At 36.0% G+C, this 26,058-nt stretch overlaps 1 protein-coding gene across 1 annotated transcript in view; it reads right to left on the bottom strand.

The window, feature by feature from the left end:
* NBEAL1 (neurobeachin like 1) overlaps positions 1–26,058 on the bottom strand; it is a 176,839-nt gene that overhangs the window by 12,414 nt on the left and 138,367 nt on the right. Inside the window, exons 45-52 of the mRNA XM_047083649.1 lie at positions 18,870–18,967; positions 15,910–16,026; positions 11,578–11,667; positions 6,125–6,234; positions 4,876–5,048; positions 3,785–3,879; positions 763–879; positions 164–325 (exon numbers count right to left, since the gene is read on the bottom strand). Of these exons, the coding sequence (XP_046939605.1) occupies positions 164–325; positions 763–879; positions 3,785–3,879; positions 4,876–5,048; positions 6,125–6,234; positions 11,578–11,667; positions 15,910–16,026; positions 18,870–18,967 (962 nt within the window). The remainder of the gene's footprint in view (positions 1–163; positions 326–762; positions 880–3,784; positions 3,880–4,875; positions 5,049–6,124; positions 6,235–11,577; positions 11,668–15,909; positions 16,027–18,869; positions 18,968–26,058) is intronic.

The raw sequence follows: 26,058 nt of genomic DNA on the forward strand, positions 1-26,058 counted from the left end.
TTATGAAGTCCCACATAATCAGAAATTCTTTTTGAAATCATGTATTATATAAGCCCATATAAATCCCTAAAACAAAATAATATCTCATAAATACAGTATAATATGGAAAGGAAAAGATGGGCTTATAGATAGTCTAGCCCTACTGTATGAAACTGTTATATACCTTGAGATTGGTCTTTTCTTCAGTGCTGGAATAGATGACAATATGTCCTTCCCAAGATATCGCCAAATTAGGAACAGTGAGGAGTAGAGAACTCTCGCAAGGTGGTCGTAAAGTCCTCATGTACTGACCTTTCTGAATGGTATGTATAATCACAGTGCCATCCTACACAGAAAATATTAGAATATGAAAAAAAGAAACAGAACAACACAAAAAGAAAGAGGACCAGATAAATAAATACAGGAAAGGAACTTAGAAAATGATTATTCTACCAAGGCACATGTACCTTAGGAAAAATTCCAATCTTGAAATTTGAAATAGTCTTTATTTCATAAAATGCCCTCTTTCCTTAACTTATAAGACCAATAAAATCCCAAAATAGAATCCAGTCTGTTTAAGTTTCTTCTTTCTGGATTAATCCTACTTCTGCAAGTCATACACAAACAATAAAGAATTTCTATGCTTTTACCAATTCTAGAAAAAAAATTATTTTTCCAATTTTAGTATATGTGCTTCTAAAGCAAGCATGAAAAGAATTTAAATTTAAATATTGTTTCACAATTTGTAGAAAAAACTAGCATTTCTTAAAGGTGAAATCTTACCCTTGATCCTGACACTGCCATGTCAAGTTCAGTGCTGATGCCAACACTCAATACCTCATCAGTGTGTCCATACAGAATCTGAAAGGGTTTCGATGCTAAGCCCACGGGAACACCTCCCTAGTGTTAAAACATAGAAACAAAGGTAATTTTCTAGTCGGCTATTTTCTACAAAAAGGCTTATACTATATTTAAATTGTCTAATCGCAAACGAATATTGCAAAACAAGTTCTTACTACTGCATCTATTTATAGTAGTATTCATTCTTGTGTTTTTCCTTGGATTCCTAAATTATTCCTGGAGAATTCCCAAATTCTCAGCCCCTTTTGAGGCTCTAAAACTTAAGCAGGCCCAGGCTCTGAGCTGTTGGCATAAAGCCTGACACGGGGTTTGAACTCACAAACTGTGAGATCATGACCTCAGACGAAGTCAGACACATAACTGACTGAGGCACCAAGGTGCTCCTATATGGTTTTATTATAGGAATTCCAGAATGGTTCAAGCCTAGGAGAATTTTCAACATAATACATTAAGAGAAAATAAGAGAAAAACTACAAATAAAAGAAGACAAACTGTGAAAAATAGCTAAAAAGGACATTATGGGAACTACTAGCAAAATTAGAACATGAACTGTGGATTAGATAACTATATATATTATATATTGTATAGGTGTTCTGATTTTGATAGCTGAACTGTGATTATATATAAGAATGACTTGTTCTTAGAAAATATACACTAAAGTGTTTAGGGGTAAACGAACACAGTATCTTTACTGAGAGAGAGAGAGAGAGGGCAAGGGCAAAGGGAGAGAGACAAAGGATCCAAAACAGGATCCGTGTTGAGAGCAGAGAGGCTGATGTGAGGCTCAAACCCACAAACCACAAGATCATGACCTGAGCCAAAGTCAGAAGCTTAACTGACTGAGCCATCCAGAGGCCCCAATATCTACAACTTCTAAATTGTTAAAAAAAAAAAAAAAAAAAGATGCTGGGAGCAAAAGACATTAGGAGAGAATAATAAGACAAATGCAAAAATGTACTATTTTTGTAACTTTTCTGTAAACTACTAAAAAGCTACCAAAAGAAAAAAAAAAGCAGAAGGAAAGTAACTACTTAAATATCAAAAAAAAACCCCACAACCCAACAGCAATGTATGGTGAAATGCAACAGCAAATGGTATACTAAATGGCACAATGGTGAAGGCACTTTCATCAAAATCAGACATAAGACAGGGATACTCACTATAATTTTCTTACTCTATTACACTAGCTAATAATGTAATAAGATAAAATGAAATCATTTTATTGGAATCATATTGGAAAAGATAAAGACATCCACTTTTACTTTCGGATCATATGATTATATATCTTATCTACTTTGTTATCAGAAAACCTAAAAGATACTAATAATTACAAGAGCTGGATAAGAAGATTTGGTAAACCAATTAGATAACTGTATAGAAATCAATAGCTTTTTTTTACACTAGCCATAATCATTTAGAGTAAAAGTGATTTAGGGGTGCCTGGGTGGATAGGTTGGTGGTTAAGCATCTGACTCTTGATTTCAGCTCAAGTCATGATCTCACAGTTCATGAGACTGAGCCCTGTGCACTGGGCTCTGTGCTGATAGTGAAGAGCCGTTTCGGGATTCCCTCTCTCCTGTCTCTCTGCCCCTCCTCCAGCTTGTGTGTGCTCTCTCTCAAAATCAAAAAGAAGTAAAAGTGACTTAAAAAAGTCCCTTCAAAATAGTAATAATACAATAATCAGAAATAAACTTAAATAGGGGTGCCAGGGTAGGAGACACCGGTTAAGCGTCTAACTCTTGACCTTGGCTCAGGTCATGATCTCATGGTTCGTGAGCTTGAGCCTCACGTTGGGCTCTGTGCTGACAGTGCAGACAGAGCCTGCTTGAAATTCTCTCTCCCTCTCTCTGTCCCTACCCCACTCCTGCTCTGTCAAAATAAACTTAAAAAAAATTTTTTTAAAGAAATAAACATAAACAAGTACAGAACCTAATGAAAAAAATAATTAAAAGATTTTGTTGAAAAACATTAAAAAAAGAACAGAAACAAATATGGAAAGACATGTCCTATTTCTGGATAGGAATGATTATAAAAATGCCAATGCATACCAAATTAATATATAAATTAAATATAATTTCATCAAGATTAAGAGATTTGTGAGGAAGATATGGTTAAAATATTTTTTAAGTTCATATGGAAGAATAAATACTAATATAAGACTAGCTGAGAACATTTTTTATAAAGAAACATAGTGAGAGGAGATTTGTTTTACCAAATATTAAAATGAAAATATTTTGGTGTTGCTATAGAAACAAAATGGCGAATCTAGAAGAAGATCCAATTCGGTAGGTAGTCATTTATGCTGGCATAAATGACTTTCCACTGAAAGTAAACATAATAATACATTTTAATATTCTATATTATTATAGAATATATATTACATACTCTATATATTCTATCCTATATATCTATTTTTTTTTTAGTTTATCTTTATTTTTGACAGAGAGAGAGCACAAGCAGGGGAGGGGCAGAGAGAGAAGAGAGGGAGACACAGAATTTAAAGCAGGCTCCAGGCTCTGAGCGGTCAGTACAGAGTCTGATGTGGGGCTTGAACCCACGAACTGCGAGATCATGACCTGTGCTGAAGTCGGACGCTTAACCGACTGAACCACCCAGGCGCCCCTATCATATATATCTATATATTATATACATAATACTCTTATTCTCTATTATAAAAAGAAAAATTAATTACCAAAGGATTGAAGATTAAAATGTAAAAAAAAAAAAGTTAAGGAAAATATTATAAGAAAATTTTTAGGTAATTATTTTAATAAATTTGAAGTAGAAGAAAGCCTGTCAAGTAGAAAATCTAAAAGCCATAAAAAAGACACTTTACTTCCTTGAAGCAACATCATAATGAGTATAATATGGCTGATAAAAATTATAAATCTGTAATTTCTAGTAGTCCCACCAGAAAGGAAGATTATTTAAATGTGTAACTAACCTGTTGTATTATTTGCCATATCATACATGTAGTGTCTCTTGAACCAGAAATCAAATGTATTCCACAATAATCTGTAGCTAAACAAGTAACAATATCTGTAAGAAAAAAGGAATTACAAAAAAGTGAAATGGCATGGTTTTGCTGGAACAGAACTAAAAGGGCAATTTTAGTTCATGGTCAAACTATTACTAAATTGGTTGTTCTAGCAGGAGAAATGTAGGAACGGCAATGGAAAAGCACTGGGGAAGAAGAACACAGGAAACAAGCATTTCTAAACTCATGTAGAGGATCTTTCTTTGAGGTCACCCAGCTTTGAGAGTTAAGAGTACACACGGGGCAGGGAAATGTCCATTAGAGTCCTGCTAGTGGGTTAGGAGGCTTGAAATGGATCCCCAGGTAGTTTTGATAGGCCTCTCTGCTCTCTTACTCTCTCATCCCCATTTACCTTCTATTCCCATTAAGAACTGAAATCCTGTGGAATATATGCCCCTAATCAAAAAAGTACATATTACACTGCAAATTCACACAATATAAAATACATTTCTACTAAAAGGGAAAAACCTGAGCTAAGTGGCATCTCAGGAGCCACTGGTACAGAATTAGTAGCAGACTCCCATTTCCCTTTTGTAATAGGTTTATCAGGAGGAAATCTACACCATGTCTTATTCTTATACTAAAATGAACAGCCTAAGAAGTACCAGGTTAAACCACATTCAATAATTTACCTCTTTCATGCCTAACTATTAACTAAGTAATAGGGCAGGTGATGTCTTCTTCAACAATGACAGATTTTTTTTAAGTTTTGTCTTAAAATTCTTACTTGTATCAACCAATTTTTTTAAAAAAGGCTTAGCCTAACATCTTTCAGATACTATGAAGCTGTATTTAATTTATATGGTATTTAGTATACCCCAAAACATTAAATACTCTTAAAGAAAACATATAATGTTCATAACATTGCTCTATCAAAAAAAAGTTCACTCAGCTTCAAAGGTAAATACTAATGTTTTTTATAAGGAGGATGTACTACTTTTGTAGTTAGAAGACACAGGGAAACTTTGCTTTTTTGGGAGAAAAAAGTTAACACTTACCCATGTGTCTAATATTGTGTGAGATAGTTTTGCCTTTTGTAAGTGACATCACTTGAATGCTATTATCCCAGTGTCCAGCACTGAAAAGCAACTTTGCATCATGTGATACTATGAATAGCTTAGAAGTTATTTCCAGCCCTGGAGCAAAAGGACCATTCATACTACGCTGAGTTCTGTAAACATAATTAAATATTAGACTTTTCCATAAAAGACCATTTACACCGATATCAACTATTTTTTAAATCTCTTTAAAAAAGAAATAAAAATAAATCTTAACTGTTCAATTGAAATGACCATTAGTGAATGATAAAGATTTTCAGAAAAAATTAATCTTATTCATATTTTTCATCAAATAAAAATATACATAATAATAATCTCAAGGGTTAAGCTAAAGAAGTTGAGACTGGTGAAGGTGTGAAAAAGATTTAAATCTTGTCTTTCAAAGCCAATTTAGTAAGATTGTCAATTCTGTAAAATGTAGTATCAAACTATTAAGCACAAGAAGGATATGACAGGATGAGGAACTGGAAATCAACTCAAACCAGAAATCTACCTCATAAGCAGTTAAATGTGTATCGAACAATATTCATGAAGATAATTCTTCACTCAAACCAAAGCAAGCATGTTGGTTTTATCTGTTTCCCAGTGAACTAACTGTGAACTCAGTCAACCCAGATGTTGCAGAAAGATACAAAGAAGTAATTGCACTTTAGCGTGCATACAGAGAATGAGGGCCAATTCTGACAGTTCAGCTCTAGAATTTTATTATTCAATATCAATATGCTGAAGGTATGCTTTGTGCCAAACACAAAGAGTACTAAGACCTATGTGGGATAAGAAGGAAAAAAGACATTGCTCCTAATAAACAGCTCAAATAACTCTCAGTAAGGGAAACATCACTTTAACTTAAAATGTAACCTTTGGATACTTAACAAATTAAGGTAAATAATAAATTCTTCTTATATAAACACATAAGGCTTATTTATAAACAACACTGTACAATAAAAATAAAATTAAGCCTCAAAATTATTGCTAATAATTTGTTTCCCTATGATATTATATAAGTTGTTTTATCCTTAAACCAGTATCAAGTCAGGAAGAGGGAAAGAACAAAAGAGAGAAGGAGAGAGGGAAGAAAATCTGGAGGCCTACTGTATTACTATCAAAATGACACCAATCAATCTAGTTGTTTTTCCTGGCAATAAGGTACCAGCTGCACCTGTTTTGCTTTAAATGTTCATTTACTTACTTTGGATTTGTCACAGTTTGATCTTTGATGAATGTAAAGTAATTAGAAATGTTTCTGTCATAAGGCAGCCATCCATGGGTTCCAACAACATAATTCATGCTTACTGTTATCTGGAAGAGAACATATGAAGACAAATATGAAATAAAAGATTAAAGAAAGCAGCACAGAATAACCAAATGCTCACATGATGTTAGCATTTATCATTTAGGGAGTAATGTGGGATTGTGTACTTAAAACACAAAATTCATTAGTCCTTTTTAAGATTTATTTTTAAGTAATCTCTGAACTCCACGTGGGGCTTGAAATCACAGCCCCAAGATCAAGAGTCACATGCTTTGCCAAATGAGCCAGCCAGGCATCCCTCATTAATTACATCTTAATTCTTAAAAAGAGTAGTCTTAATACTAATAAAGTCTTAAAATGGAAAAAGTCATTTCTTATTTTTATCTTTTATGTTATTGCAAGAAAAACTGTTCAATGAATCTTTCTTTAGTGAGAGAATTTTCGTCATTTCTCAAACTGTATTAGCATTTTAGTTGGCAGTCAGAAGAAATTAAGGGTCAAGTCTTACCATAAAAATACGACATATTATACATAATTTAGAACATAAATCAGAAGTACAATTTATGACAAATTGTTAAGAAGGTCTCTCATCTTAGTGACAGTAAGAGTGAACGTTGTTTTAAAAATGAAAAACTGGGGCGCCTGGGTGGCTCAGTCGGTTGAGCGGCCAACTTCGGCTCAGGTCATGATCTCGTGGTCTGTGAGTTCGAGCCCCGCGTCAGGCTCTGTGCTGACAGCTCGGAGCCTGGAGCCTGTTTCAGATTCTGTGTCTCCCTCTCTCTGACCCTCCCCTGTTCATGCTCTGTCTCTCTCTGTCTCAAAAATGAATAAACATTAAAAAAACAAAAAATGAAAAATGAAAAACTTTCCCCCCCTTGATTATAAAACAGATTAAAAAAAAGATAACTTAAAGAAATGCAGGTATTAAAGGTGAAATCATAAGGATTCCATCATTGAAAAGCACTTTCATTTTCTTTTGTTTATCTTTCTAGATGTTTTTCCTAAACAAACACACAATGTGCGTAATTAGAAAGATAAGTCTAATTCTGGAATCTCTACTGTTCACTATGCTATACTCTGTTTTTATAATTTGTACCTGACAAAATGAGAATAAGACATACCTAAGTTTGGTCCATGTGCCTGTCCCAGATCCAAGATCCTTTACTTGCTAGTTCTATGACTTCGAGCAAATTACCTTTCTTTTTTTAAGATTTATTTATTTTGGGGGTGCCTGGGTGGCTTAGTTGGTTGAGTGTCCAACTTCAGCTCAGGTCATGATCTCATGGTCTGTGGGTTCAAACCCTGTGTTGAGCTCTGTGCTGACAGCTCAGAGCCTGGAGCCTGCTTCCAATTCTGTGTCTCCCTCTCTCTCTGTCCCCCAGCCCCCCGCTCATGTTCTCCCTCTCTCTCTCTCTCAAAAATAAACATTAAAACAAAAAGATTTATTTATATTTGAGAGAGCGAGCACAAATGGGAAGGGCCAGATAGAGAGGGACTGAAGACCCTAAGTGGGCTCTGTGCTGACAGCAGTGAGCCTGATGCAGGGCTTGAATTCACGAACCATGAGATCATGACCTCAACCAAAGTCTGACGCTCAACTGACTGAGCCACCCAGGTGCCCCTGAGCAAATCAGCTATGAATTTTAGTTTCTAAACTATAGGAAGGAAATAATAATGGTGCCCGTCTAACAGGATTATTAGTGCCCATCTAACAGGATTAAATTACAAACTTCGTGTAAACTACTCACTAACATCTCCCGCATCTATACCTTCCTCAATTCTGTATTATTTCTCATTTTTATTACTTATACTGCCTTATGATATATTGTAATATCTACTAAGATGTTACATTCTATTTTTCTGGTATAAAATTTTCTGGTATTAGGACACCTGGATGGCTCAGTCAGTTGAACGTCTGATTTTGGCTCAGGTCATGATCTCACAGTCCATGAGTTCAAGCCCCGCGTTGGGCTCTATGCTGTCAGCTCAGAGCCTGGAGCCTGCTTGGGATTCTGTATCTCCCTCTCTCTCTGCCCCTCCCCCAATCGTGCGCGCGTGCTCTCTCTCTCTCAAAAATGAATAAATGTGGAAAAAAAGATTAAAAAAATAAAAATAATAAAATGTTCTAGTATTTTCACATCAGAATTACAGCTAACTACTTGAACATTGCTATGAAACTAGAAGAAAACCACAAGAAAAACATCTGGAAAGACCACACATACATGAAGGCTAAATAACATGCTACTAGGCAATGAATAAGTCAACCAGGAAATAAAAGAAGAAATTTAAAAAATACATGGAAACAACTGAAAATGAAAATACAACAGTCCAAAACCTCTGGGATCCAGCAAAAGTGGTCCTAAAAGGGAAGTACAAAGTAATACAGGCCTACCTCAAGAAGCAAGATCATTTATATAAATAATAAGAATCTAACCTTATACCTAAAGGAGCTAGAAAAAGAACAGTAAATGAATCCTAAAGCAAGCAGAAGAGGTGAAATAATAGATAAGAGCAGAAATAAAAGATATAGAAACTAAAAAAAACAATAGAACAGATCAATGAAAACAGGAGCTGGTTATTTGAAAAAATTAATTGATAAACCTGTAGTCATACTATTCAAAAAGAAAAGAGAAAGGACTCAAATAAATAAAATCACAAATGAGAGAGGAGAAATAACAACCAACATCATAGCAATACAAACAATTATAAGAGAATATTGTGAAAAACTATACCCCAACAAACTGGATGATCTGGAAGAAACAGATAAATTCCTAGAAACATATAAATTACCAAAACCGAAACAGGAAGAAACAGAAAATTTGAACAGACCAATAACCAGCAAAGAAACTGAATCAGTAACAAAAATAACTCCCAACAAACAAAAAACCCATGACCAGATGGCTTCACAGGCAAATTCTACTAAATATTTAAAAAAGAGTTAATACCTATTCTTTTCAAACTATTCTAAAAAACAGAAAAAGATGAACAACTTAATTTCATTCTATGAGGCCGGCATTATCCTAATCGCAAAACCAAATAAAGATACCATATAAAAGAGAAATATAGGCCAATATCCTTGATGAACATAGATGCAAAAGTTCTTTAAAAAATACTAGCAAACCAGATCCAACAGAACATTAAAAAAAAAACATTCACCACAATCAAGCTAGATATTCTTGGGTTGCAAAGGTGGCTCAATATTCACAAATCAACCAACATGATACATCACATTAATAAAAGAAAGGAAAAGAAACATATGATCATTTCAATAGATGCAGGAAAAGCATTTGGCAAAGGACAACATCTATTTATGATAAAAATAAATGGAAAGATATTCCATGCTCATGGATTGGAAGAAAAAATATTTTTAAAAAGTCATACTACTCAAAGCAACCTACAGTTTTAATGCAATCCCTATCAAAATGTCAACATCATGTTTTCACAGAACTAGAACAAACAATCCTCAAATTTTTATGGAAACACAAAAGAGAAAAGCAAAGCTGGAGTCATCACAATTCCAGACTTCTAGTTATATTACAAAGCTGTAATAATCAAAATAGTATGGTACTGGTACAAAATAGACCCACAGATCAATAGAACAGAACAGAAAACCCAGAAATGAACCCACAACTATATGGTCAACTCATCTTTGATAATGCAGGAAAGAATATCCAATGGGAAGAAGAATGTCTCTTCAGCAAATGGTATTGGGAAAACTGGACAGCTACATGCAAAAGAATAAAATGGGACTACCTTCTTATAGCGTACACAAAAGTAAATTCAAAATGGGTTAAAGACTTAAATGTGAAACCTGAAACCATAAAAATCCCACAGGAGAACATAGACAGTAACTTCTTTGACACTGGCCACAGCAACTTCTTTCTAGATATGTCTCCCGAGGCAAGGGGAACAAAAGCAAAAATAAATTATTGGGACTTCATCAAAATAAAAAGCTTCTGCACAGCAAAGGAAACAATCAACAAAACTAAAAGGCAACCTATGGAATGGGAGAAGATATTTGCCAAGAACATATCTCATAAAGGTTAGTATCCAAAATATATGAAGAACTTAATAAAATGGAACACTCAAAACACCAAATAAACCAATTAAAAAATGGGCAGAAGACATGAATAGACATTTTTCCAAAGAAGATATACAGATGGCCAACAGACACATGAAATGCTCAACATTACTTATCATCAGGGAAATGCAAATCAAAACTACAATGAATTATTACCTCACACTTGTCAGAATGGCTAAAATCAACAACACAAGAAACAAGAGGTGTTGGTGAAGATGTGGAAAAGGGGGACCCTCCTGCACTGTTGGTGGGAATGTAAACTGGTATGGCCACTCTGAAAACAGTATGAAGTTTCCTCAAAAAGATAAAAATAGGACTACCCTGCCATCCAGCAACCACACTACTAGGTATTTATCCAAAGAATACAAAAGTACTAACACAAAGGGATACAAGCACCCTGATGTTTATAGCAGCATTATCTACATACCATAACCAAATTATAGAAATAGCCTAAATGTCCATCAACTGATGAATGGATAATGATGGAATATTATTCAGCCATAAAAAATAATGTAATCTTGCCATCTACACAGACATGGATGGAGCTAGAGAGTATTATGCTAGGTGAAATAAGTCAGAGAAAGACAAATACCATATGATTTCACTCATATGTGGCATTTAAAAAACCAAAGAGCAAAGGGGGAGAAACAGATAGAGGGAGAGAGGCAAACCAAGAAACTATGGAGACCAAACTGATGGTTAGCAGAAGGGAGATGAGTGAAATAGGTAATGGGGATTAAGGAGTTATACTTGTTGTGATGAGCACTGGGTGATGTACACAATACTATATTATACACCTGAAACTAGTAGTATACTCTATGTTAACTAACTGGAGTTTAAATGAAAACTTAAAAAAATTTTTTGACTCTAAAAATTGACCAAAAGCAAAAAATAAATCAAGACACATTGACAGAAAAAAAAAAAAAAGTGTATTACAGTTAACTACTTGAAATAAAAGCTGTGTATCTAGAAGATACATTTTTTATACTCAGTCAAAATAATTCCATAAAAATTGTCTGTATTATTTAAAAAGTCTTTAAATTTTTTTATTTTCTCATTTTTTAAAAACGTTTATTTATTTTTATTTTTGAAGGAGAGAGAGACAGAGTGTGAGTGGGGGAGGGGCAGAGAGAAAGGGAGACACAGAATCTGAAGGGCTCCAACTCACGAGCAGTGAGATCACGACCTGAGCTGAAGTTGGGACACTTAACTGACTGAGCCACCCAGATGCCCCATATTTTCTCAATTTTTTTGATGAGTTGTAATGTATACAAACATAGCAGTGAGAAAAAGCCATAAATCTACTTACCAGTAACTCAGGGCTGCCTTGAGACATAAAAGAGCGAGACTGATTTTTGGGGACAATGGCCTTTATTAGTGGAATACCATCACTAATTCCCTATAAAATAAAAGACGGAGGCTTAGTGGCTGGTTCTGTTATCTTTATTAGTTACAAGTTATTGAAAACTTCTATTTCTTTAAACAAGAATGAACCCGGTAATACAGCATTTTACTCTATCAAAACATATCATTTAATTAAAATGTAGGAAAGGAGAATCACTATGCTGTACTCTTGAAACTAATATAACAGTGTGTGTTAAATGTATTTTAATTCTTTAAAAAGGCTAAAAAATGTAGGAAAGGAATTATATACCATGTTTGGATGGCATACTTGAAACTTCTCAAACCCATCATTTTCTTGTATTCTACTACTTCACTGTGAAACAGATGCAGATTTCAAGGAGTATCAACCATTTAAACAGCCAGTGATTTAGAATCTTTCCTTTTCCCTTGCCATACTGGCATTAATATAAAGTAGAAAATATAGACCATATAAGAGTACATTGCTCAAATAAGTCAAATGAGACAACTGGTTATATTCTATAGAATTTCCTTTTGGGTTTAACTTTCAAAACACAGATCTATCCCATTAACTGAGGCAATCTCTGTAAGCCGTAACAATAGGACGAGAAAATAAAGAGTTCTCAGAAAATTGGCATTTATCTTATATAACGTGAAATGGAACAATGATTTGAATTAAGTTTTGTGACAGTGGTTCATAAATTATACCTAACATTTATTAGGTAAATTATAACTTAATATTATTGGGTATATACTATGTACCAGGTGCTATTCTAAGAGCCTCATATGAATAATCAATGATAAACTATAAAAAGTTAGTGCCTATCTTTTCTCTTCACTCTGTAGATCAAGAAAAGAACTTACATTTGAACAAGCATAAATGAAAATGGTGTCTGAAGAAAACTATTTATTAGGCCCTTGCTTTCACTGCTACCTGTTTTCTTCACCATTTTAACTAGGAAGAGATGACCTATAGAGACCTTTTTTCATATGAATGAGTGGGGAAATACCTTCCCCTATGATGATGTAAAGGGATTAACAAATTATTAGTACCCAAGGATATTTATTGTGTTTTTTATCCTGCTCCAGATACTGGTCCCGAGGATAGCTACCCTGTGACACAGTGGGTACAGAGAGGGACAGATGTCACTGCAGTTGCAAATGCAACTTGGAATGTATTATTCTATAAAAACAAAGTTGCACATGATTAGACATGGTGAAATCATTTTATCACCATTGCATAATAAATATAGTATTACATGTCCATCAGATTATAGGATAAATAGGGTTTTATGTGTTGCCCTATGTGCAGTGGAGAGTTAACACAGAAGGATTGAGACAGCCCTTTTTAATTTTTTTTTATTTTTTAAAATGTTTGTTTATATTTGAGAGAGAGAGAGAGAGACAGAGCGCTAGTGGGGGAGAGGCAGAAGAAAGAGGGAGACACAGAATCTGAAGTAGGTTCCAGGCTCCAAGCTGTCAGCACAGAGCCTGATGCAGGGCTCAAACTCACGAACCTCAAGATCATGACCTGAGCCAGAGTTGGACACTTTGACTGAGCCACCCAGCCATCCTGAGACAGCTCTCCTTAGAAAGGCCTTCTTGTAAGGTCGGCCCTTGGCTGGTATCTGGGAACTTGGTGGGCAGAGTTCCTTACACTGATATAAAACTTGTCTTCAATGATAAAAGTGGCTCATTATTTCTAGATTACTTGTGCAAACAATATGGTTTGTGCTGAAGATGTGCTTTTGTACTTGGAGTCTAGAATTTTAGCATGTGCTAAGCAGAGGTTGCTCATGTTACCAGCCTCCAATAAAAACCCTGGGTGTTGGGGTGCCTGGCTGGTTAAGTTGGTAGAGCATGTGACTCTTTATCTCACAGTTGTCAGTTCTAGTCCCATAATGGGTGTAGAGATTACTTAAAAATAAAGTCTAAAACAAAACAGAACAAAACACAACACCTGCCCTGGGTGGTGAGTCTTTAATGAGCTTTCCTGGTAGACAAATTTGTTTTCACATTTCATTACCGGTAGAATTAAGCACATCTTATGTGACTCTACTGGGATAGGATTAATTCTTGGATGCTTGTATCTGGTTTCCCCTGCACTCCACCCGATGTGCCTTTGTCCTTTGTTGATGTTGTTTTGTATCCTTTCACTGTAATAAATTTTAGCTGTGAGTATAATAATAGGTTGAATCCTGTGAGTCTTTCTAGCAAATCACCAAACCTGAGGGTGGTCTTGGGGACCCAGAACACATCTGGGAATTAGTCATCATCTTTTTTTTTTTTTTTTTTAGTAAGCTCTTTGCCCAACGTGGGACCTGAACTCATGATCCCAAGATCAAGAGTCCCATGCCCCACCAACTGAGCCAGCCAGGTGCCCCAAATTAGTCATCATTTCTAAGTACTGTTTCTATTTATGCTGAATTTCAGGCAACTGACTTAGATACTTTGGGAAAACAACTGATTCTGGGGAGTTTGTATTATTAAACACTAAATAACTATCTCATTAAACATGAATTTAAGAAAGGAGTGACAAAGATTAATTATGAAGTGCTTTCACAGACATGTGAAAACATTTACGTTAAAATACCGTAGAGCTTACTACAACATTGTTCATTTGAGTAAAAGTCAGTTTAAAGCTAACTATAACAAACTTAAAATTTGTTATACCAAATTATCAAAAAATTCTTTAAAGACTTCCCATGGTACTGAACCTAAGAAACACATTATAATGATGCTCTGGTGCAGGGTTTGACAAACTAGGCCTATGGTTGAAGTCCTGCCTACCACATGTTTTATAGGTTGTGAGTTGAGAATGGTTTTTAATTTTTACTTTTTTTTTTTTAATGTTTATTCATTTTTGAGAGACAGAGAGAGACAGGGCATGAGCGGGAAAGGGGCAGAGAGAGGGAGACACAGAATCTGAAACAAGCTCCAGGCTCTGAGCTCTCAGCACAGAGCCTGATGCGGGGCTTGAACTCACACACCATGAGATCACGACCTGAGCTGAAGTCGGATGCTTAACCGACTGAGCCACCCAGGCGCCCCAATTTTTAAATGGTTATATTTTAAGTGGTAATTATGTACCTACATAATATTCTTGATTTTGACTTTGGATTACAAAGTCCAAAAATATTTACTATCTGGTTAAATTAAGAAAAGTTTACCAAACTCTACTGTATTGCATGAGTTACTGCTTGTTCCACACATCTCCAAGCTATTCTTTTTTTCCCCCCAAACTATTCTTAATAACATTTTTTTGAGAGAGAGAGAGAGAGAGAGAGAGGGAGAGATAGAGAGGGAGAGAGAGAAGAGAAGAGATGCATGCGTGGGGGAGGAGCAGAAGAAGAGGGACAGAGAGAATCCCAAGCAGGATCCCTGCCCAACACAGAGCCAGACATGAGGCTTGCTCTCACAACTGTGAGATCATAACTTGAGCTGAAATCAAGGATCGGATGCTTAACTGACTGAGCCACCCAGGCACCCATTCTTAATAACATTTCATTATCATTTTTTCTTCTTGCCAAGAGTTAATATTATCTGTCCTAACCAAATTCACAGGTATAAATGCATTCATATTCTGAACCATGCTAAGTAATTCAACATGTATAAACATTTGAATTTAAAGCACTCTTTCAATTATAGCATTAACTACCTTGTTTACTTCATTATTCCTTCTGATATTAGCAATTAACAATTTGACTTGCTGGGCCATATTTTATAAATATGCAGACACTGTAATTAAGAGTTATTTCACACACCCTCTACCTATCATCTCAGCTGTCATAAAAAGGAATTTAAATCAAACTATTTATTTTTCCTTGTCAAGAAAATGTAAAATAAAAGAAAGCTAAGAGAAACATTTCACACTACCACTCAGCGGCAAACAAAACTCCCAATAAGATTGTTTTAAAAATCCTGGATGCCTAGGAGGTTCAGTTGGTTAAGCATCTGACTCCTGATTTCAGCTCAGGTCATGATCTCATGGTTTGTTGAGTTTGAGCCCCGCATCAGGCTCTGCACTGATGGTGCAAAGCCTGCTTGGGATTCATTCTCTCTCTCTCTCTCTCTCTCTCTCTCTCTCAAAATAAATATATTTAAAAAAATAAACAATAAAGAAAAAATTGTTTTAAAAATTCAAGAACATATTATTGCAACATTATTTATGATTTTGGACTAAATATTTATGATGCCCCTCCCTATAGAGAATAAAAGGAGCATTGAGGTGTACAGAATTCATAGAGAAAATGCTTTGATATTACCAAGTTTATATTACCTCTATAAAAAATGACTTGAGTTCGGAGAGGTGCTGAAATAGGTTCAGGGTTGAAGTGTCTGTTTTGGCCTGCTTCTGCACTGCTTCCTCTGCTGACAATCTAGGAGGATGTGGTTCCTTCAAAATAATTTTAAGAAAAATAATTCCGTAATTATATTAAGACATATCTTACTGTATTCTTTCATACATACTGGGCTCTAGTTACAACAGATTATATACCATGCACTGTTGACAATTCTAGGCCATTGTTCAGAGTACTCCCCTCAGCAGAATTCCTACTCTTTTCATTTCTAAAGAAACCCTACTTCTACTTTAAATTTTTTCTTAGTGATGTCTATCTTGAATTTCTAAGCCAGAATTAATTATTCTCTTTGATTATCTTCACCAGCATATTACTTTGTTTAGTATTTTATTTGTTACTTATTTCTAATTTGGATTACATACTTGTTTTTTTTTTTTTTTTTTTAATTTTTTTTTTTTCAACGTTTATTTATTTTTGGGACAGAGAGAGACAGAGCATGAACGGGGGAGGGGCAGAGAGAGAGGGAGACACAGAATCGGAAACAGGCTCCAGGCTCCGAGCCATCAGCCCAGAGCCCGACGCGGGGCTCGAACTCCCGGACCGCGGGATCGTGACCTGGCTGAAGTCGGACGCTTAACCGACTGCGCCACCCAGGCGCCCCGAATTACATACTTGTTTATGGTCTATCTTTTCCAACTAGGCAATAGGTATCTATCTTTTTTTTAATTTTAAGATTTTATTTTTTAAAATAATCTCTACACTTAATGTGGGGCTCAAACTCACAATAGCAAAATTAAGAGTTGCATGCTATACTGACTGAGCCAGCCAGGGGCCCCTAGGCAACAGGTATCTTTAAAAAAATTTTTATTTTTATTTTTAGTTTATTTATTTTTAAGAGACAGAGAGAGAACCAGCAGGGAAGAGTCGGGGCGGGGAGGGGTGGGGGGTGGATAGATCTGAAGCAGGCTCTGTGCTGCCAGCAGAGTCTGATGAAGGACCCAAACTCATGAACCGTGAGATCCTGACTGAGCTGAAGTCAGACACTTAGTCAAATGAGCCATCCAGGTGCCCCAGCAGTAGGCGTCTTAAAGTCAGAAAACAAGTCTTACTCATTTTTGGATTTTCGATACCTGTTATATTGAATATGACAGAGGCTTAATAAGTATTTGGTAAAATTAAATGAATTGCTCAGGGGCGCCTGGGTGGCGCAGTCGGTTAAGCGTCCGACTTTAGCCAGGTCACGATCTCGCGGTCCGCGAGTTCGAGCCCCGCGTCAGGCTCTGGGCTGATGGCTCAGAGCCTGGAGCCTGTTTCCGATTCTGTGTCTCCCTCTCTCTCTGCCCCTCCCCCGTTCATGCTCTGTCTCTCTCTGTCCCCAAAATAAATAAACGTTGAAAAAAATAATTTAAAAAAAAAAAAAAAAAAAAATAAATGAATTGCTCAGAAGTCAAAATTTACATGAGTGAATCCTTATTTCCTGAAATAAGATAGAAATGTCAATACTATCAGAATCCTATTATACATATTGCTGCATTTGTTTTCAAATAAATTATTCTTCCTTAACTTTAATGTCAGAGACATAGAACAGTGTTACCTTTATAAATAAGAAGTAAACGGCAAATCAAATTAACATGCAAAAGGCATAGTTAAAATGCAGAACAGAATTCCATCTATAGGGGATTTTTCTATCTCCATCACAAAATATTCAATTATAGAAAATAGTATGACAGCTATAAGTACTTCAATAGTACTCAATTAGCTCTCAATCCATATATTAGTCACTTTATTATTTAAAAAAATGTTTTTAATGTTTATTTTGATAGAGACGGTGCAAGTGGGGGAGGGACAGAAAGAGGGGGAAGAAAGAGAGAATCCCAAGCAGGCCCTGCACCTTCAGCACAGAGCCCAATGCAGGGCTCGAACTCAAAAAACACAAGATCATGCATGAACTGAGCCAAAATCAAGAGACAGATGCTTAACTGACTGAGCCACCCAGGCATTTCTTATTCACTTTATTTTAAATCAAAGGCTGACTTCTCTGTCATTTTTTATGGTAATAAAAACTAATTAGCACTTGTTTTATAAAAAAAAGAAAAGTACAGCCAGTACAAAAATAATATGGAATCTATTTCAAAACTCAAGTGTTCTATTGTCTTCTGTTCTTTTGCACAGCAGATAGGGATAAAGCACTGATTTTAAATATGACTATTTTGTAAAAAACCCATGTTGGAGGCTTTAAATAAACTCTAAGGGATAGTAGCAATTACAAAGCTAGGTGTGATAACTGACTTAACAGAAGTACAAAAGATCTATAAGCCAGACTTTAGATCCACTCTTGCTATAACAGCTGTGGAGATTTCAATTCACAAATATTTGCTGCACACATACTATATGCAAGAAAGATATAAAATGATTAAGAAAAGGTTGCTGCCTGTAACATAGTTATAATAAAGTGAGGCAAATGCATAAATATAAAACTAAGGCAGAAAATGTCATAATTAGGATATATATAATAGCCCATAGAACACAGAAAGTGATGTAGTTCAATAAGGGGGATTATGGCTAATATTCAGAGGAGACATGGCATGGTAGAAAGGCTTTTGAGTTAGCTAGTCATGCATCCAAATCCTGCTCCAGTCACATTTTAGTCATGTAAACACAATAAAATGATTGGCTTCCTGAGTAAATATAACTCCTCTGTGATTTAAGAGTTACTGACTATATACGTGGATTTTGACTACAATATTTTGTTATTTCAAAATAGGAACATTTAAATCTATTTATTTTTTAATAATATAATGACAGTATAATTTTTGTCAAATTCTAAATTCTGAGATAAAGCGTTAAATCATTAAAATACTTAAAAACACCAGTAATACTGCTCCTCAGCAATTAAAATTCTAGACTTCTGATGCAATCAATAACTTTTATGATTTACCTTTAACAGTTGACAAGGTGTTTGCCCAAAATTATTAATCATCCCTTCTAAGGCTTTTCTTTCCTTTTCATCTGTTAAGGCATCTAGATCCACAGCTCCTAAAACAAGGAAAAGTCAACTCACTACAGAGTGAAAACAAATCAGCAAGACACACAACTGATAAATATACTGGGGACTGATGAGTATATTTTCAATAAAATATTATTCCGTTCTTCAATTTATAAGAATATTGTGAGAGGTCACTTAAAAAAAAAAAACACTGAACCCTCAAACATTAAATATGTATAAAAATAAATTCCATCTATTATTCTCCAACAAAAAAAAAAGTGGGGGGCGGGTAGCAACTGGGTAGCTCAATAGTTTGAGTGTCCAACTCTTGATTTCTGCTCAGGTCATGATCCCAGGGTCATGGGATCAAGGCCCGCTCTGGACTCCACACTCAGCGTGGAGCCTGCTCCAGATGATTCCCTCTCTCTCTCTCTCTCTCTCTCACTTGTGCTCTCTCTTAAAAAACAAAAAATTCCATCCATTATTTAGAACAAAAATGTTTCAAACAAAAGTTAACTGGAAGTCCATAAAAATTTCTCTTGGAAAAGTACAAATTATTCACAGTATACTTAATTGTTTTCTTCATGATAATCAAGCTGAAACAAATGTAATAATCACACAAAATACTACTATAAATTACCATTTATCTAACAAATACTAGGAAAGGTAACACTCTGGTTAACTGATTATACCCAGCCATACTTGATATGGTTAGTAATTGGCCAAACTAGGTAAGTCTGATTTCAAATCAAGCCTATGCTCATAACCAACATGGATACTACCTCTCTACAAAACTATTATCAAATGAATATGGCAAAGCAAGAGCATGTTTGTTTATTTACCAAAAGGCATATGGACTCTGCTCATATTTACATAACTTCACACTATTCACAATCTTTAGAACTATTAGGATTAGATCTACTGAATGATTAAAAAAGAAAACAAACTACTTTTTTTTTTTAATGTTTATTTTTGGAAGAGAATGAGAGAGAAAGCACGAGTGGGAGAGGCGCTGAGACAAGGGAGACAGAGGATCTGAGGCAGGCTCTGTGCTGACAGCAGGGAGTCCAATGCCAGGCTCAAACTCATGAACGAACAGTGAGATCAGGACCTAAGCTGAAGTCAAATACTTAACTGACTGAGCCACCCAGTCGCCCTGAAAACACTATTTCAAAGCCTTCAGAAAATGTTCTTCATCTTGAGCTAAACACTGGAATGATGTCATCTTACTATTATTTGAAGACTTTGTTATTTATAATACTAAAGGTCTTCTTTCAAAGTCTGCTAACAATTCAACACTAAATACTTATTGTAGGACCTGACTGAATAGGACACATATGGTCAGAGATCAAAAACTTTTATGACACCAATAACTGACATTTACAATCAGATTTTCCATACATACTGTTTTTTTTAATCCCCTTTATCTATTTCACCCCTCCCTGCACCTACCTCCCTGCTTTGGCAACCACCAGTTTGTTCTTTGTATTTAGAGTCTTTTTGTCTTTTTTCTTTGTTCATTTGTTTTCTCTCTTGTGCTTTTTAAAAAAAATTTTTTTTAATGTTTATTTATTTTTAAGAGAGACAGACACAATGCGAGTGGGTTAGGGGCACAGAAAGAGGGAGACACAGAATCCAAAGCAGGCTCCAGGCTCCGAGCCGTCAGCACAGAGCCCAAAGTGGGGCTCGAACTCATGAGCTATGACATCATGACCTGAGCCGAAGTCAGACGCCCAACTGACTGAGCCACCCAGGCGCCCTAAGACATGTACACTTCTTAATCCCATCACCTATTTCACCCGTTCCCACACACACCTCCCCTCTGGTAACTATGTTTGTTCTCTATAGTTAAGAGTCTGTATCTTGGTTTGCCTCTCACTTCGCTTGTTTTGTTTCTTAAATTCGACATGAATGAAATCATGGTGTTTATCTTCTTTCTCTGATTGGCTTATTTCACTTAGCATTACATTCTCTAGGTCCATCCATATTGTTACAGATGGCAAGATTTCATTTTTATGGCTGAGTAATATACCATATAGTACATATACAGTACATAAAAATATATACATCTTCTTTATCCATTCATCTATCAATGGACACCAGTTGCTTCCATATCTTGGCTATTATAAATAATGCTACCATAAACATAGGGGTGCACAGATATTTTCAAATTAGTATTTTCCTATTCTTTGGGTAAATATCCACTAGTGGAATTACTGGATCAAAGGGTACTTCTATTTTTAATTTTTTGAAGAACTTCCATACTATTTTTCACAGTGGCTGCACTTGTCTGCATTCCCACCAACAGTGAACAAGGGTTCCTTTTTCTCTACATCCTAACATGTTATTTATATATTTTTTAATATGAAATTTATTGTCAAATTGGTTTCCATACCACACCAAGTGCTCATCCCAACAGGTGCCCTCCTCAATGCCCATCACCCACTTTCCCCTCTCTCCCACCCCCCATCAACTCTCAGTTTATTCTCAGTATTTAAGGGTCTCTTATGGTTTGCCTCCCTCACTCTCTTTTTTTTCCCCCTCCCCTCCCTCATGATCTTCTGTAAAGTCTCTCAGGATACACATATGAGTGAAAACATATGGTATCTGTCTTTCTCTGCCTAACTTATTTCACTTAGCATAACATTCTCCAGTTCCATCCACGTTGCTACAAAAGGGCATATTTCATTCTTACTCATTGCCAAGTAGTATTCCATTGTACATACAAACTACAACTTCTTTATCCATTCATCAGTTGATGGACATTTAGGCTCTTCCCATAATTTGGCTATTGTTGGAAGTGCTGCTATAAACATTGGGGTATAAGTGTCCCTATGCATCAGCACTCCTATACCGCTTGGGTAAATTCTTACCAGTGCTATTGCTGGGTCACAGGGTAGATCTATTTTTAATTTTTTCAGGAACCTCCACACTATTTTCCGGAGTGAATGCACCAGTTTGCATTCCCACCAACAGTGCAAGAGGGTTCCCGTTTCTCCACATCCTCGCCAGCATCTATAGTCTCCTGATTTGTTCATTTTAGCCACTCTGACCCACGTGAGGTGGTATCTCAGTGTGGTTTTGATTTGTATTTCCCTGATGAGAAGTGACGTTGAGCATCTTTTCATGTGCCTGTTGGCCATCTGGATGTCTTCTTTAGAGAAGTGTCTATTCATATCCTCTGCCCATTTCTTCACTGGATTGTTTTTCGGGTGTGGAGTTTGGTGAGTTCTTCATAGATTTTGGATACTAGCCTTTTCTGATATGTCATTTGCAAATATCTTTTCCCATTCCCTTGGTTGCCTTTTAGTTTTGTTGATTGTTTCCTTTGCAGTGCAGAAGCTTTTTATCTTGATGAGGTCCCAAGTTCATTTTTGCTTTTAATTCCCTTGCCTTTGGAGATGTGTCAAGTACGAAATTGCTGTGGCTGAGGTCAGAGAGGTTTTTTTCCTGCTTTCTCCTCTAGGGTTTTGATGGTTTCCTGTCTCACATTTAGGTCGTTTATCCATTTTGAGTTTATCTTTGTGAATGGTGTAAGAAAGTGGTCTCGTATCATTCTCCTACATGTTGCTGTCCAGTTCTCCCAGCACCATTTGTTAAAGAGACTGTCTTTTTTCCATTGGATATTCTTTCCTGCTTTGTCAAAGATTAGTTGGCCATACATTTGTGGGTCCAATTCTGAAGTCTCTATTCTATTCCATTGGTCTATGTGTCTGTTTTTGTGCCAATACCATGCTGTCTTGATGATTACAGCTTTGTAGTAGAGGCTAAAGTCTGGGATTGTGATGCCTCCCGCTTTGGTCTTCTTCTTCAAAATTACTTTGGCTATTTGGGGTCTTTTGTGGTTCCATATGAATTTTAGGAGTGCCTGTTCTAGCTTTGAGAAGAATGATGGTGCAATTTTGACTGGGATTGCATTGAATATGTAGACTGCTTTGGGTAGTATTGGCATTTTAACAATATTTATTCTTCCAATCCATGAGCACGGAATGTTTTTCCATTTCTTTGTATCTTCTTCAATTTCCTTCATAAGCTTTCTATAGTTTGCAGCATACAGATCTTTTACATCTTTGGTTAGGTTTATTCCTAGGTATTTTATGAGTCTTGGTGCAATTGTAAATGGGATCAGTTTCTTTATTTGTCTTTCTGTTACTTCATTATTAGTGTATAAGAATGCAACTGATTTCTGTACACTGATTTTGTATCCTGCGACTTTGCTGAATTCGTGTATCAGTTCTAGCAGACTTTGGTGGAGTCTATCAGAATTTCCATGTATAATATGTCATCTGCAAAAAGTGAAAGCTTGACTTCATCTTTGCCAATATTGATGCCTTTTGATTTCCTTTTGTTGTCTGCTGATTCTAGAATTTCCAACACAATGTTAAACAACAGCAGTGAGAGTGGACATCCCTGTCGTGTTCCTGATCTCAGGGGGAAAGCTCTGTAGGCTTTTCATAAATGGCTTTTATGATGTTTAAGTATGTTCCTTCTATCCCGACTTTCTCGACGGTTTTTATTAAGAAAGGATGCTGAATTTTGTCAAATGTTTTTTCTGCATCGATTGACAGGATCATATGGTTCTTATCTTTTCCTTTATTAATGTGATGTATCACATTGACTGATTTGTGAATACTGAACCAGCCCTGCACCCCAGGAATGAATGCCACTTGATCATGGTGAATAATTCTTTTTATATACTGTTGGATTCGATTTGCTAGTATCTTGTTGAGAATTTTTGCATCCATGTGCATCAGGGATATTGGCCTGTAGTTCTCTTTTTTTGCTGGGTCTCTGTCTGGTTTAGGAATCAAAGTAATACTGGCTTCATAGAATGAGTCTGGAAGTTTTCCTTCCCTTTCTATTTTTTGGAATAGCTTGAGAAGGATAGGTATTATCTCTGCTTTAAATGTCTGGTAGAATTCCCCTGGGAAGCCATCTGATCCTGGACTCTTATTTATTGGGAGATTTATTTTTTTATTTTTTAATATATGAATTTTATTGTCAAATTGGTTTCCATACAACACCCAGTGATCATCCCAAAAAATGCCCTCTTCAATGGCCATCACCTTCCCTCCCCTTTCTCCCACCCCCCCATCAACCCTCAGTTTGTTCTCAGTTTTTAAGAGTCTCTTATGCTTTGGCTCTCTCCCACTCTAACCTCTTTTTTTTTTTTCCTTCCCCTCCCCCATGGGTTTCTGTTATATACACAATGTTGGGAGATTTTTGATAACTGATTCAATTTCTTCACTGGTTATGGGTCTGTTCAAGTTTTCTATTTCTTCCCCTTTGAGTTTTGGAAGCGCATGGGTGCTTAGGAATTCGTCCATTTCCTCCAGGTTGTCCAGTTTGTTGGCATATAATATTTCATAGTATTCCCTGATAATTGTATTTCTGAGGGATTGGCTGTAATAATTCCATTTTCATTCATGATTTAATCTCTTTGTGTCATCTCCCTTTTCTTTTTGAGAAGCCTGGATAGAGGTTTATCAATTTTGTTTACTTTTTCAAAAAACCAGCTCTTGGTTTCATTGATCTGCTCTACAGTTTTTTTAGATTCTATATTGTTTATTTCTGCTCTGATCTTTATTATTTCTCTTCTTCTGCTGGGTTTGGGGTGTTTGCTGTTCTGTTTCTATTTCCTTTGGGTGTGCCGTTAGATACTGTTTGGGATTTTTCTTGTTTCTTGCGATAGGCCTGGATTGCAATGTATTTTCCTCTCAGGACTGCCTTCGCTGCATCCCAAAGCATTTGGATTGTTGTATTTTCATTTGTTTCCATGTATTTTTTAATTTCTTCTCTAATTGCCTGGTTGACCCATTCATTCTTTAGTAGGGTGTTCTTTAACCTCCATACTTTTGGAGGTTTTCCAGACTTTTTCCTGTGGTTGATTTCAAGTTTCACAATATTGTGGTCTGAAAGTATGCATGGTATGATCTCAATTCTTTTATACTTATGAAGGGCTGTTTTGTAACCCAGTATGTGATCTATCTTGGGAGAATGTTCCATGTGCACTCGAGAAGAAAGTATATTCTGTTGCTTTGGGATGCAGAGTCCTAAATATATCTGTCAAGTCCATCTGGTCCAATGTATCATTCAGGGCCCTTGTTTCTTTATTGATCCTGTGTCTAGATGACCTATCCATTGCTGTAAGTGGAGTATTAACGTCCCCTGCAATCACCACATTCTTATCAATAAGGTTACTTTTGTTTGTGATTGTTTTATGTATTTGGGGGCTCCCATTTTCAGCGCATAGACATTTATACTTGTTAGTTCGTCATATGGATAGACCCTGTAATTATTATATAATGCCCTTCTTCATCTCTTGTTATAGCTTTTAATTTAAAGTCTACTTTGTCTGATATAAGTATGACTACTCCAGCTTTCTTTTGACTTCTAGTAGCATGACAGATAGTTCTCCATCCCCTCACTTTCAATCTGAAGGTGTCCTCAGGTCTAAAATGAGTTTCTTGTAGACAGCAAATAGATGGGTCTTGTTTTTTTATCCATTTTGATACCCTATGTCTTTTGGTTGGAGCATTTAGTCCATTTATATTCAGTGTTATTATTGAAAGATATGGGTTTAGAGTCATTGTGATGTCTGTAGGTTTCATGCTTGTAGTGATGTCTCTAGTACTTTGTGGTCCTTGCAACATTTCACTCACAGAGTCCCCCTTAGGATCTCCTGTAGGACTGATTTAGTGGTGATGATTCTTTCAGTTTCTGTTTGTTTGGGAAAACCTTTATATCTCCTTCTATTCTGAATGACAGACTTGCTGGATAAAGGATTCTCGGCTGCATATTTTTTCTGTTCATTACACTGAAGATTTCCTGCCATTCCTTTCTGGCCTGCCAAGTTTCAGTAGATAGGTCTGCTACTACTCTTATGTGTCTACCTTTGTAAGTTAGGATCTGATTATCCCTAGCTGCTTTCAGAATTTTCTCTTTATCCCTGTATTTTGCCAGTTTCACTATGATATGTCTTGCAAAAGATTGATTCAAGTTAAGTCTGAAGGGAGTTCTCCGTGCCTCTTGGATTTCAGTGCCTTTTTCCTTCCCCAGATCAGGGAAGTTCTCAGCTATGATTTGTTCAACTACACCTTCAGACCCTTTCTCTCCCTCTTTTTCTTCTGGAATTCCTATG

The sequence above is a fragment of the Lynx rufus genome, unplaced genomic scaffold (assembly GCF_022079265.1).
Source record: "Lynx rufus isolate CCGP_SWC_20201006 ecotype Redwood Valley unplaced genomic scaffold, mLynRuf1.p SCAF_2, whole genome shotgun sequence".
Lineage (NCBI taxonomy): Eukaryota > Metazoa > Chordata > Mammalia > Carnivora > Felidae > Lynx > Lynx rufus.